This window comes from Balaenoptera acutorostrata, chromosome 16 (genome assembly GCF_949987535.1).
Source record: "Balaenoptera acutorostrata chromosome 16, mBalAcu1.1, whole genome shotgun sequence".
Taxonomy (NCBI): Eukaryota; Metazoa; Chordata; class Mammalia; order Artiodactyla; family Balaenopteridae; genus Balaenoptera; species Balaenoptera acutorostrata.
Window position 1 is genome coordinate 29,425,946 of NC_080079.1, and position 14,960 is coordinate 29,440,905.

The window sequence follows — 14,960 nt, forward strand, 5'->3', positions numbered from 1 at the left end:
TCTGCTACGACTACTCTTTAAAACGTCTTATAGCATTCTTTCATCCTCACAGCATTATTTTAAACAAAGACGTAAAATGACAAGACTACACAAAAAGGAACAAATCAGAGACTAAATAACAAATTAGAGACAAATACTTTCTGTAGTTAGATAGGAGGTAGAATCATTACAGATGATGTCCTTACCTGGCGTGTACTTTTCTGATTTTCCAATTCTCCAAAATGGGAATGTACTATTTTCATAATCAAAAAAAAAAATCCGGAGACACAGTTTTTTGAGGCAGAAGCCTGCTGTGTCTCTCTTTGCTATCCTTTTCTACTTCACCCAAAAAGAGAAAAAAAAAATCCTTTGACAAAAATAAATTTAAGGAATTTGAGAGATCATCATGAGATCTATTCTATGGCATTTTCTAAAACTATTCAAGATGCCTTAATATTCCCTGTGACAGATTTGAGGATTAGAAGAGTTCAATTTTATTGTACCTCTGTTTTTTTTTTTTTTTTTTGACTTCAGGTACAGAGGTTGAATTAGTCATATTCCTCAGTTCACGGCACATTATCGTGGCAAAGCCCCACTTTTGTTTTATTTACTTCCTTTTATCCTCATACTCACTGCCATTCTGGCTCCTGCCACAGGCAACCATTCTAATGTGCTTAATATGTAGTATTTGTTTGTATGTATTGTTGCAAAATGGGATTGTTTTGAATGTATTTATTTTAAATTTCTGAAAATGCTACTGTGCCCAGCAATTCCACTCCTAGGTATATACTCAAGAAAACTGAAAACATGTCTACACAAAAATGTGTACATGAGTGTTCCTAGCAGCATTATCCATAATAGCCAAAAACTGGAAACAACCTAAATGTCCATCAGCTGATGAATGGATAAACAAAATGTGCCATGGTCACACAATGGAATGTTATTCAGCCAAAAAGGGAATAAAGTACTGATATCTGCTACAACATGGATAAGCCTTGAAAACTTTTGCTAGATGAAAGAAGCCTGACATAAAAGGCCACATATTTTATGGTTCCATAGGCAAATCCATAGGGACAGAAAGTAGATTAATGGTTGTCAGGGCTGGGGAGAGGGGAATGGTGAGTAACTGCTAATGAATATGGGGCTTCTTTTTGAGGTGATGGAATGTTCTGGAATTTGACAGTGGTGATTGCACAACTTTGTGAACTGTACAAAAAATTAGGCATTTAGGATTATTTAAAGTGTTTAAAGTGCTATTGTGTTATGTCTCTTTGTTTCTTTCCTTTCTTTACTAAGCACAAAGATCCATTATATTGTTATATACACATCTAATTTGTTGCTTGCAAATATACTTTCTATACCAGTGTTGCTTTCTAAGTCTGCACACACACAAAAAGCCATTTGTTTAAGACTTTAAGGCTCAATGCCACCTGTCACCTATTCCTTAGTATCAGAACCATGCCTTCATTTTACCTGTTGAATACATACTAACAAATATAGACTAAACAGTCTCATGACCTAGTTCCCCAAATCTGCAACCCCACCACAGACAATCTCTTCTGAATGCCAAACCCACATTTTCAACATACCCAAAATTGAACTGCTTGGTTATAGGACTTCAGAGCTAGAGACCAGAAAGACACTCTCACCTAAACCATTCCTGTGTGCTTAGCATCAACCTTGCCCCTTCCCCTGTGGTCTCTCTCTCTCAGTGACTAGGTTCTTCACCCTTACAGTTACCTAAGCTGGACCCTCAGCATCTGGCCATCCCTTCCTGCCCTACCCACATCACCACATTACACTGTTTTTCTTACTCCAAAATATCCCTTGAAATCTGTCCCCTCCCTTCCATTTCCACTTACACTGTCTAGTTTAGCTCTTTAGCACTTCTCACCCAAGGTTCCCTGACCTACAGTTTTTTCTCCTACTGACACCAAAATTACTTTCTTAAAAAAACAGATTGGAACTAAGTTACACAATTAACATAGTCACAAAATTCAGAGCTGGGGACCTTCAGAGTTTAATTATTTCACAGATGATGAAACTTAGGCCCATATGACTGCCCTACTCAAAAACCTTTGCTGGTTCCCCACTGTCTACAGATAAAAAAGCCAAATCCCCTAGCATGGCACCCAAGACTCCTTATGATCTAACTTCATCTTATCTTCCCAGCCTTCCCTATTACCACACTTGAAAATCCCATACTGCAACAGGCTATTCATCATTACCTGGACATTCTGGGCTCTTTGCTGTTTTCTGTGCCTTTGTGCATACTGTCACCTCCATGCAGATGGCCTTCCCTCAACCTCCACTACGCAAAAGCCTACTATCATCCAAGGCCCAGGCAAATACCTTACTTTCCATGAAGGCAGCATGGAAGGCTCCTATTCAAGCCTTTGCAAATGGGGTTGACCCTGCCAGTTCCCACATGGCTGTGGCTCTCTGTTTAGACCCAAGGTTCTCAACCAGAGGTGATTTTGCACCCCCAGGGGCATCTGGCAATGTCTGAAGACACTTTTAATTGTCAAAACTGGGAGCTTGGGGGAAGTACAGGTGTTGCTGCACCTGATAGAGGCCAGGGATGCTGCTAAACATCATACAATGCACGGAACAGCCCTCCACAACAAAGACTTATTCAGCCCAAAATGCCAATAGTGCCAATGATGAGAAACCCTGGTTTAGATCAAATTACAACACTGTCATGGTCTGCCTGTTATCACAGGCTGTCTCCACTGATAGATTATAAGCTTTTGGGGGCAGTGTAACATGTCTTATTTCTTGCACATACTAGGTGCTAAAAAGTGTTTTATTTCTTTTTCCTCTGTATGATGAAACTTCTCCCTCAAAATACATTCTTTACATTCTAGTCAGGTAAGGAATAACAGAAGCACAAGGATGGAATCATCAGTAAAGGAAAGGGAATAACGTTTAATTAACAAGTATGTAACAAATACTGTACTCCAGGTTTTATATTATCATGTTTAATCCTCAGGCAACTCTTCCAGATAAGTAGTATAGTTATAACTGCTAAAATGTATTAAACGCTATTACATGCTGGGCAGCTTGCTAAGTGCTTTATACACGTGGTATTATTTCATCCTCACAACTTTATGAAGTAGATACTATTATTATTCTCTTTTTACACACGAAGAAACTGAGGCTCAGAGAGGTAACCAACCCAAGATAACACAAGCTAGCAATGATCTGAACCAACATTTGGACCCAGGCCATTTGGTCTAAGTCCAAATACAGTGCCCTTCCTTCTCAAAGACTGGCATTCCTAGCCACTGAATTCCCCCAAAAGGTAAAATACCTGTTGTGGAGAAAGGACAGAAGTTGAGGTAGGAACTTCATAAGCAATTTGGAGAGAGGCTCCTCCCATATCCAGTATCCCTACTGTCCTTCTGCGTCCTGTTGCCAATTCCTGGGGAGCCTCGGCATCTGATTCTGAAATAAATAAGGGAACAGAAGGGGTCTAGTAATTAAAAGCCAAAATTAAGTTTAAAGGGAAAAAAAACCCAGAAATCCCTTAAAAAATTGAAAGCAAACTGAAATAAATTAATTTAACTGTACCAACTATATATTATACAGAGAAGATTTAAGTGACTTAAAACATGGTATTTTGACTATGTACCTCTTGTAGAATATATCTTAATGACAAAAGAAACAAATAACTTAAACTGCATTCCAGTAGTTTTATTGGTAATACATTATTGGTATTATTATTTTTAAACAATTAAACATATATTATGGAATAAAGTTAAATAAATGTTTATGTAAATAGCTTTAGGAACAAATATTCAGCATAAGAGAAAAAGGATTTGATTTTAATATAAAATCAAAGAAATTAAACAATAATCTTATAATCTTAAATATGAATCAGAACTATCACTATGAGATCATGATTTATTTTTCTTTTTTAAAAAATACACATTTCCTAGCTCTGTCCACTGAAAAGGCCTAGAAGCGATGATAATCCAGGAGCAATGAGCACCGCTGTTGTCTAGACCACAATCTCTAAACATCATTTTCCACTAAAAGAAACAAGGGCTTCTTCAAAAAATGGCATATGCTAGGGTCTACGGTAGAAAAAATACAAGATGAGCATAGAATACCATGGTGTGCCAATATGCCAGGGAAATAGAACTGGGATCATGTTAAAAGGGTACAAGAGCCAACTTAAAGGTGCTCCTAGCAGCCAATGATGGTAAAATTTGAGCACCAAAAGAATAATGATGTGATGGACTGCAATGCATCAAATAAATTAAAATCCGCAAGTTCATAAGGATACTGAAAAAAAAAATTCACTGGTTACCTTCGGAAGTTGCTAGGACACCAGCTCATTATTCAAAAACTTGATAAATAAAAGCAAAGAATCAAGGGTTCATTCTGTCTTTCCCGTAGGAACTATATTTCAGGATAACCAAATGGTTAATGAAGAAAATTTCATTATATAAAAATCCTAACTGTTAAATGCAGAAAGAATGACAGAATTAGAAAAATCACCATTCTGCAACCTCTAATGAGAAAACAAATCTAAGTAACGATCACAATTGGCTGCTATAACCATTAGGTGAAAAGTGGATGGAAAATTTTTATAACAGATCAGATCAGACTGACAATACCTGAAACCTGAACACCTGTTCAGTCTTAACATGACTAAAAGTAAGACAGCCAGATATTACAAAACTCCTGATGTGATACAGCAGTAAACAGCACCACCTATGATTTTTTCTTGCCAAAAGAACTGAATCTGAGTCTAATCAAGCTTCTATACCTAACCTCCAGTTTACAGAACAAAAGCGGGGGAGGGGATGAAAAACATGTTAAAGATCCCACAAAGATTCAGTCAACCAAATCCAGAATGTGGCAAATTCATTCCATCAAGTGACCCAGTTTTGGTTGTTTTTTGGTTGTTGGGTTTTTGCTGTTGTTGTTGTTGTTGTCATTGTTGAATGATTTGGAAAAAAGAGTTGGGGGGGAAGGTTAACTGTTATAGATTAAAAGAGACCTATCAGTCAAATGTAATTTGTGATCTATGTTCAGATTCTGATCTGAACAAGACAACTACAAATAAATATTCTTTTTTTTTTTAACATCTTTATTGGAGTATAATTGCTTTACAATGGTGTGTTAGTTTCTGCTTTATAACAAAGTGAATCAGTTATACATATACATATGTTCCCATATCTCTTCCCTCTTGCATCTCCCTCCCTCCCACCCTCCCTATCCCACCCCTCTAGGTGGTCACAAAGCACAGAGCTGATCTCCCTGTGCTATGTGGCTGCTTCCCACTAGCTATCTATTTTACGTTCGGTAGTGTAAATATGTCCATGCCACTCTCTCACTTTGTCACATCTTACCCTTCCCCCTCCCCTAGTCCTCAAGTCCATTCTCTAGTAGGTCTGTGTCTTCATTCCTGTCTTGCCACTAGGTTCTTCATGACCTTTTTTTTTTTTTCCTTAGATTCCATATATATGTGTTAGCATACTGTATTTGTTTTTCTCTTTCTGACTTACTTCACTCTGTATGATAGACCCTAGGTCCATCCACCTCACTACAAATAACTCAATTTCGTTTCTTTTTATGGCTGAGTAATATTCCCTTGTATATATGTGCCACATCTTCTTTATCCATTCATCCGATGATGGACACTTAGGTTGCTTCCATGTCCTGAATATTGTAAATAGAGCTGCAATGAACATTTTGGTACATGACTCTTTTTGAATTATGGTTTTCTCAGGGTATATGCCCAATAGTGGGATTGCTGGGCCGTATGGTACATCTATTTTTAGTTTTTTAAGGAACCTCCATACTGTTCTCCATAGTGGCTGTATCAATTTACATTCCCACCAACAGTGCAAGAGGGTTCCCTTTTCTCCACACCCTCTCCAGCATTTATTGTTTGTAGATTTTTTGATGATGGCCATTCTGACCGGTGTGAGATGATATCTCATTGTAGATTTGATTTGCATTTCTCTAATGATTAATGATGTTGAGCATTCTTTCATGTGTTTGTTGGCAATCTCTATATCTTCTTTGGAGAAATGTCTATTTAGGTCTTCTGCCCATTTTTGGATTGGGTTGTTTGTTTTTCTGTTATTGAGCTGCATGAGCTGCCTGTATATTTTGGAGATTAATCCTTTGTCAGTTGCTTCATTTGCAAAATATTTTCTCCCATTCTGAGGGCTCTCTTTTGGTCTTGTTTATGGTTTCCTTTGCTGTGCAAATGCTTTTAAGTTTCATTAGGTCCCATTTGTTTATTTTTGTTCTTATTTCCATTTCTCTAGGAGGTGGATCAAAAAGAATCTTGCTGTGATTTATGTCATAGAGTATTCTGCCTATGTTTTCCTCTAAGAGTTTGATAGTGTCTGGCCTTACATTTAGGTCTTTAATCCATTTTGAGTTTATTTTTGTGTATGGTGTTAGAGAGTGCTCTAATTTCATTCTTTTACATGTACCTGTCCAGTTTTCCCAGCACCACTTATTGAAGAGGTTTTCTTTTCTCCACTGTATATGCTTGCCTCCTTTATCAAAAATAAGGTGACCATATGAGCATGGGTTTATCTCTGGGCTTTCTATCCTGTTCCATTGATCTATATTTCTGTTTTTGTGCCAGTACCATACTGTCTTGATTACTGTAGCTTTGTAGTATAGTCTGAAGTCAGGGAGCCTGATTCCTCCAGCTCCATTTTTCGTTCTCAAGATTGCTTTGGCTATCGGGGTCTTTTGTGTTTCCATACAAATTGTGAAATTTTTTGTTCTAGTTCTGTGAAAAATGCCAGTGGTAGTTTGATAGGGATTGCATTGAATCTGTAGATTGCTTTGGGTAGTAGAGTCATTTTCACAATGTTGATTCTTCCAATCCAAGGACATGGTATATCTCTCCATCTATTTGTATCATCTTTAACTTATTTCAACAGTGTCCTATAATTTTCTGCATACAGGTCCTTTGTCTCCTTAGGTAGGTTTATTCCTAGATATTTTATTCTTTTTGTTGCAATCGTAAATGGGAGTGTTTTCTTAATTTCACTTTCAGATTTTTCATCATTAGTGTATAGGAATGCAAGAGATTTCTGTGCATTAATTTTGTATCCTGCTACTTTACCAAATTCATTGATTAGCTCTAGGAGTTTTCTGGTAGCATCTTTAGGATTCTCTATGTATAGTATCATATCATCTGCAAACAGTGACAGCTTTACTTCTTCTTTTCCGATTTGGATTCCTTTTATTTCTTTTTCTTCTCTGATTGCTGTGGCTAAAACTTCCAAAACTATGTTGAATAATAGTGGTGAGAATGGGCAACCTTGTCTTGTTCCTGATCTTAGTGGAAATGGTTTCAGTTTTTCACCATTGAGGATGATGCTGGCTGTAGGTTTGTAATATATGGCCTTTATTATGTTGAGGAAAGTTCCCTCTATGCCTACTTTCTGCAGGGCTTTTATCATAAATGGGTGTTGAATTTTGTCAAAAGCTTTTTCTGCATCTATTGAGATGATCATATGGTTTTTCTCCTTCAATTTGTTAATATGGTGTATCACATTGATTGATTTGCATATATTGAAGAATCCTTGCATTCCTGGAATAAATCCCACTTGATCATGGTGTATGATCCTTTTAATGTGCTGTTGGATTCTGTTTGCTAGTATTTTGTTGAGGATTTTTGCATCTATGTTCATCAGTGATATTGGCCTGTAGTTTTCTTTCTTTGTGACATCTTTGTCTGGTTTTGGTATCAGGGTGATGGTGGCCTCGTAGAATGAGTTGGGGAGTGTTCCTCCCTCTGTTATATTTTGGAAGAGTTTGGGAAGAATAGGTGTTAGCTCTTCTCTAAATATTTTATAGAATTCGCCTGTGAAACCATCTGGTCCTGGGCTTTTGTTTGTTGGAAGATTTTTAATCACAGTTTCAATTTCAGTGCTTGTGATTGGTCTGTTCATATTTTCTATTTCTTTCTGGTTCAGTCTCGGCAGGTTGTGCATTTCTAAGAATCTGTCCATTTCTTCCAGGCTGTCCATTTTCTTGGCATAGAGTTGATTGTAGTAATCTCTCATGATCGTTTGTATTTCTGCAGTGTCAGTTGTTACTTCTCCTTTTTCATTTCTAATTCTATTGATTTGAGTCTTCTCCCTTTTTTTCTTGATGAGTCTGGCTAATGGTTTATCAATTTTGCTTACCTTCTCAAAGAACCAGCTTTTAGTTTTATTGATCTTTGCTATTGTTTCCTTTATTTCTTTTTCATTTATTTCTGATCTGATCTTTATGATTTCTTTCCTTCTGCTAACTTTGGGGGTTTTTTGTTCTTCTTTCTCTAATTGCTTTAGGTGCAAGGTTAGGTTGTTTATTTGAGATGTTTCCTGTTTCTTGAGGTAGGCTTGTATTGCTATAAACTTCCCTCTTAGAACTGCTTTTGCTGCATCCCATAGGTTTTGGGTCGTCGTGTCTCCATTGTCATTTGTTTCTAGGTATTTTTTGATTTCTCCTTTGATTTCTTCAGTGATCACTTCGTTATTAAGTAGTGTATTGTTCAGCCTCCATGTGTTTGTATTTATTACAGATCTTTTCCTGTAATTGATATCTAGTCTCATAGCGTTGTGGTCGGAAAAGATACTTGTTACGATTTCAATTTTCTTAAATTTACCAAGGCTTGATTTGTGACCCAAGATATGATCTATCCTGGAGAATGTTCCATGAGCACTTGAGAAGAAAGTGTATTCTGTTGTTTTTGGATGGAAAGTCCTATAAATATCAATTAAAGACATCTTGTTTAATGTATCATTTAAAGCTTGTGTTTCCTTATTTATTTTCATTTTGGATGATCTTTCCATTGGTGAAAGTGGGGTGTTAAAGTCCCCTACTATGATTGTGTTACTGTCGATTTCCCCCTTTATGGCTGTTAGTATTTGCCTTATGTATTGAGGTGCTCCTATGTTGGGTGCATAAATATTTACAATTGTTATACCTTCTTCTTGGATCGATCCCTTGATCATTATGTACTGCCCTTCTTTGTCTCTTGTAATAGTCTTTATTTTAAAGTCTATCTTGTCTGATATGAGAATTGCTACTCCAGCTTTCTTTTGATTTCCATTTGCATGGAATATCTTTTTCCATCCCCTCACTTTCAGTCTGTATGTGTCCCTAGGTCTGAAGTGGATCTCTTGTAGACAGTATATGTACAGGTCTTGTTTTTGTATCCATTCAGCCAGTCTGTGTCTTTTGGTGGGAGCATTTAATCCATTTACATTTAAGGTAACTATCGATATGTATGTTCCTATTCCCATTTTCTTAAATGTTTTGGGTTTGTTATTGTAGGTGTTTTCCTTCTCTTGTGTTTCTTGCCTAGAGAAGTTCCTTTAGCATTTGTTGTAAAGCTGGTTTGGTGGCGCTGAACTCTCTCAGCTTTTGCTTGTCTGTAAAAGTTTTAATTTCTACATCAAATCTGAATGAGATCCTTGCTGGGTAGAGTAATCTTGGTTGTAGGTTTTTCTCCTTCATCACTTTAAATATGTCCTGCCACTCCCTTCTGGCTTGCAGAGTTTCTGCTGAAAGATCAGCTGTTACCCTTATGGGGATTCCCTTGTGTGTTATTTGTTGTTTTTTCCTTGCTGCTTTTAATATGTTTTCTTTATATTTAATTTTTGATAGTTTGATTAATATGCATCTTGGCGTGTTTCTCCTTGGATTTATCCTGTCTAGGACTCTCTGTGTTTCCAGGACTTGATTAACTATTTCCTTTCCCATAGTAGGGAAGTTTTCAACTATAGTCTCTTCAAATATTTTCTCAGTCCCTTTCTTTTTCTCTTCTTCTTCTGGGACCCCTATAATTCGAATGTTGGTGTGTTTAATTTTGTCCCAGAGGTCTCTGAGACTGTCCTCAGTTCTGTTCATTCTTTTTTCTTTATTTTGCTCTGCAGTAGTTATTTCCACTAGTTTATCTTCCAGGTCACTTATCTGTTCTTCTGCCGCAGTTATTCTGCTATTGATCCCATCTAGAGTATTTTTAATTTCATTTATTGTGTTGTTCATCATTGCTTGGTTCCTCTTTAGTTCTTCTAGGTCCTTGTTAAATGTTTCTTGCATTTTGTCTCTTCTATTTCCAAGATTTTCGATCATCTTTACTATCATTATTCTGAATTCTTTTTCAGGTAGACTGCCTATTTCCTCTTCATTTGTTAGGTCTGGTGTGTTTTTACCTTGCTCCTTCATCTGCTGTGTGTTTTTCTGTCTTCTCATTTTGCTTATCTTACTGTGTTTGGGGTCGCCTTTTCACAGGCTGCAGGTTCGTAGTTCCCTTTGTTTTTGGTGTCTGTCCCCAGTGGCTAAGGTTGGATCAGTGAGTTGTATAGGCTTCCTGGTGGAGGGGACTAGTGCCTGTGTTCTGGTGGATGAGGCTAGATCTTGTCTTTCTGGTGGGCAGGTCCACGTCTGGTGGTGTGTTTTGGGGTGTCTGTGGCCTTATTATGATTTTAGGCAGCCTCTCTGCTAATGGATGGGGCTGTGTTCCTGTCTTGCTAGTTGTTTGGCATAGGGTGTCCAGCACTGTAGCTTGCTGGTCGTTGAGTGAAGCTGGGTCTTGGTGTTGAGATGGAGATCTCTGGGAGATTTTCACCATTTGGTATTACGTGGAGCTGGGAGGTCTCTTGTGGACCAGTGTCCTGAAGTTGGCTCTCCCACCTCAGAGGCACGGCCCTGATGCCTGGCTGGAGCACCAAGAGCCTTTCATCCACACGGCTCAGAATAAAAGGGAGAAAAAATAGAAAGAAAGAAAGAAAGAAAGAAAGAAAGAAAGAGGATAAAATAAAATAAAGATAAAATAAAATAAAGTTATTAAAATAAAAAATAATTATTAAGAAAAAAAATTTTTTAAGTAAAAAAACACAAAAAAACGGACGGACAGAACCCTAGGACAAATGGTGAAAGCAAAGCTATACAGACAAAATCTCACACAGAAGCATACACATACACACTCACAAAAAGAGGAAAGCAGGAAAAAATAATATATCTTGCTCCCAAAGTCCACCTCCTCAATTTGGGATGATTCGTTGTCTATTCAGGTATTCCACAGATGCAGTGTACATTAAGTTGTTTGTGGAGCTTTAATCCGCTGCTTCTGAGGCTGCTGGGAGAAATTTCCCTTTCTCTTCTTTGTTCGCACAGCTCCCGGGGTTCAGCTTTGGATTTGGACCCACCTCTGCGTGTAGGTCACCTGAGGGTGTCTGTTCTTCGCTCACACAGGATGGGGTTAAAGGAGCAGCTGATTCGGGGGCTCTGGCTCACTCAGGCCAGGGGGAGGGAGGGGTGTGGATGCGGGGCGAGCCTGCAGTGGCAGAGACCGGCGTGACGTTGCCGCAGCCTGAGGCGCGCCGTGCGTTCTCCCAGGGAAGTTGTCCGTCACAAATAAATATTCTTTTTTTTGTTTTTTTTTAAATTTGTTTAATATCTTTAATAATTCTATTATTTGTAAATCCTTCCATAAAAGGGCATTGCAGTTCTTCAGTTTATTGCAAACATATCTTTAAAAAAAAAAGTCAGCCCTACTGTTGGACCTAAAATACAAAGTTTTAAATTATTGGCACTATACTAAAAAGTACAATGGAGAACATCTTATTTAAATAAAATGAGTATGATACTTCACTGGGGAATATAGCCAACAGATTTTTTTCTCTCTCCAAATCTACATCCAACGGTGGTGTTTTATAGGCAAATTTTAAACAAATGCAAGTTTTTAGAAAATAATGAAAGCCATATTTTGCTCCAGAATACTATTATACACAGACCATATAGATTGTTTTATAGCAGATAGTAGTCTGCCAAATTTCAGATGGCAAAATGCTAAGCAGTGAGTTTGGTACTGTCCAGCTAGTTGTTTCTTGTCATCCTGGAGAATCTGTCAATGGGTAATGCTGAGACCATCTTGTCACCACCATGTCTCTTCTCAGAGGTGACTCTACTGTGATAGAACCTTCATATCCTTAAGATGCAAGGCCTAGCAAAAAGCCTCCCACAAATCCACTGGATATCACAATGTTCTGTTTGACAAATTCTGTTGCTTCTTCTATTATATTGTTGATTTCAGGTGCTGCCTTATTTGCTCGTTTCTTAATCTGTCTTTTTGCTTTGTTTACATCTTTTTCAACTCTCTTCCAGTCGATCTGCACATAGCCACTGTGACTGGCAATCTGAAGGAGAAGAAAGCCACCACCTACTGCAGTTGCTGCAAGTTTTCCAACTTTCTGGAACAAAAATCCCGCACACCAGCCACTCACTCCACCCATTACAATCTGGGTGGCTACTGAGTATTTTTCTACCATAGGTCCGGAACTGTGGTCAAACACTCGATTCCACCAGTGGTGTCTTCTTGCATACTCAGTTAAATCCAACACTTCCTAAGAGTCATCATCACTTTCATATTCTTGGGGAGGGGCGTTCCGGGTCGCCGTGATACTGCCGGCGGCCAGTATTGAAGGTGGTCCCAACCCGCCCGCCTCTCCCCGCTACTTTTCCACAAATAAATATTCTTGATACAATCAGGGAACTCTCTACCTGGGTATTAGATGGTTGTTATCAATACATGATATTAGGAATTGTTAACTTTGTTAAGTTTAAAAATGGAACTGAGGGGGAATTCCCTGTCTGTCCAGTGGTTAAGACTCCACGCTTTCACTGCTGAGGGCCCAGGTTCAATCCCTGGTTGGGGAACTAAGATCCCACAAGCTGCATGGCATGGTGCAGCAAAAAAATTTAAAAAGAAAAAAGAAAAAAATAAAATAAAAATGGAACTGTGGGGGCTTCCCTGGTGGCGCAGTGGTTGAGAATCTGCCTGCCAACGCAGGGGACATGGGTTCGAGCCCTGGTCTGGGAGGATCCCACATGCCACGGAGCAACTGGGCCCATGAGCCATAGCTACTGAGCCTGCGCGTCTGGAGCCCGCACTCCGCAACAAGAGAGGCCATGACAGTGAGAGGCCCACGCACCGCAGTGAAGAGTGGCCCCCACTCGCCGCAACTAGAGGAAGCCCTGCACAGAGACGAAGACCCAACACAGCCAGAAATAAATAAATAAATTAATTAATTAAAAAAAAAATGGAACTGTGGATATTTTTGTTGGTTTGTTTTGAAACTCCTTATCTATTAGAGGTATTACTGAAGTATATGAAGATAAAGTGATTATGTGTGGTGTTTGCTTTTAAAAATCCAATAGGGTTACAGCAGAAAATAACACAACATTGTAAAGCAATTATACTCCAATAAAGATATTAAAAAAAAAAAATCCAGTAGGGAAAAAAACCTGTGTTGTATGGAAGGAGTGTGGGAACAAAACAACGGCAAATTGTTAATAACTGTTCAGACTAGGTAATGGGTTCATGGAGGTTCATTTTATTAATTACGCTACTTTTGTGAATGCTTGAAACTTTCCATATTAAAAAGTTAAAAAGAAATAAAAGAAAGCAAATTAGGACTGGGAAATGAAGCATCTTAAGTTTTGAAAAAAGAAAGAAAAAAAAAGAAAGAAAACTCAAAATTAGCACTTACATGTTACTGATAGGTTATGACATAAACCTTCAGCCCTTAGAACTGTCATAAGAAGACAATACTACTCACCATCCTCATGGTCGAATCTTCCCAAAACAAAGTTGATTCCAATCCATGCATAAACCCCTAAGTAAGAAATACAAAAGCCCTTGCTTAATTCTCTACTGCTATAGCATGCATATACCTCTCCCAGGGCTGCTCTTTTCCTCCTTTTCTTGGAAAAAAAGTGATAACAGTATTTTATTCCACACTCTCAGTGTATGAATTTAAAATCTTTTATCTTGTGATGTTTTTCCCTTTTAAAATTATTTGCATTTTCTAAATTTCCTACAATGAATAGGAATTAATGTATAAAAATAAATGTTAAAAGATAAAAATCTTGGAGTGCTAGTTCTGGGCAAGCACTCTCACCCTGTCTCCCCACTGACTACAGGTATAAACTCTGGATAGAATATATGGAGCAGCTTTCTGAGAACTCTGAAAGTAAATGATAGTGGGCACACTGGGACAGAGATCAGACTTTAAAGTACCACCAAAACCACAGTGAGTTTCCCATTTTTCCCCCTCAGATACTGCCTGGCCTGGACTCAAAATCAGCTTGAAATACAAAAGTACACACCAGATGTGGACAGAAAGAACTTCAAGACTTTGCTTTGTGGTCCAAGGATCAGAAAAGGGGACTCCAAAGGTTCAGAAAGAGTGGTGAGAAATTCCTTGCTTTTTTAAAAATTTTGTTCTCTCCTACCCCAGGCAATCCTGCAACAGCAGAGGTAGAGACTGGGTAGATGCCTAAACCTCTGAGGGATGTGAATCCTTCTTTCTGACCAGAGGAGCTAGAGCCTCAAGAGCTGGGACAAATCCCTATTGCTTTTTTTTTTTCTCCCTCTGTCCTCTACCACTTAGCCTTGGATACAGATGCACTCATGGGAAATGCATGGCAGAGTGGGCAAATTAAATCCCTGGCTTTCTGACCTAAGGACCGTGAAAGTGAACCTCAGGGAACCAGAAAGTATTGGGGAGATTGTGGAGAGTGGGGAATAAACTGGTGTAGGAACTCCTGGGCTCACATGCATGATCTGACTCTAAACAACATATCAAAGCTTTTGAGAACTGACATACTGGCTAGTCAACCCATTTGTATGGGCTGCGCCCAGGTTCAGACTGGCCACGGGCTGGCACACACATGGGACAAATCCAAATAGCCGTGCCAAAGCTTTGAAAAATGAATCAACAGAATCACAGCCCACAGAAGGCAGGTCAGAACTTAAGGCTTAAACCTAACCAGTCTGCTAAGACAAAAAAAAATTAACATTCTCTTTATGACTGAAACAAGACCCAGGGTCTAACGATATAATATTCAAAATATCCAGGATACAATATAAAATGACTTATACAAAGAACTAGGAAAATCTCAACCTTTCCAATCTCAAGGGAAAAGATGCCAACACT

At 38.4% G+C, this 14,960-nt stretch overlaps 1 protein-coding gene and 1 pseudogene across 10 annotated transcripts in view; both read right to left on the reverse strand.

Annotated features, from left to right (window-relative positions):
* Window positions 1-14,960, reverse strand: part of ENTPD7 (ectonucleoside triphosphate diphosphohydrolase 7) — a 79,802-nt gene that overhangs the window by 24,711 nt on the left and 40,131 nt on the right. For all 10 annotated transcript variants that reach the window (XR_451445.2, XM_057531379.1, XM_057531382.1 and 7 more), the window contains 2 exons: window positions 13,581-13,637; window positions 3,293-3,426 (listed from right to left, as the gene is read on the reverse strand). Coding sequence is in view for 9 of the 10 variants with exons in the window: in XM_057531379.1 (XP_057387362.1) it covers window positions 3,293-3,426; window positions 13,581-13,637 (191 nt within the window). In the remaining variant the exon portion in view is untranslated. The remainder of the gene's footprint in view (window positions 1-3,292; window positions 3,427-13,580; window positions 13,638-14,960) is intronic.
* On the reverse strand, window positions 11,673-13,560 carry LOC103006712 (FUN14 domain-containing protein 1-like; annotated as a pseudogene).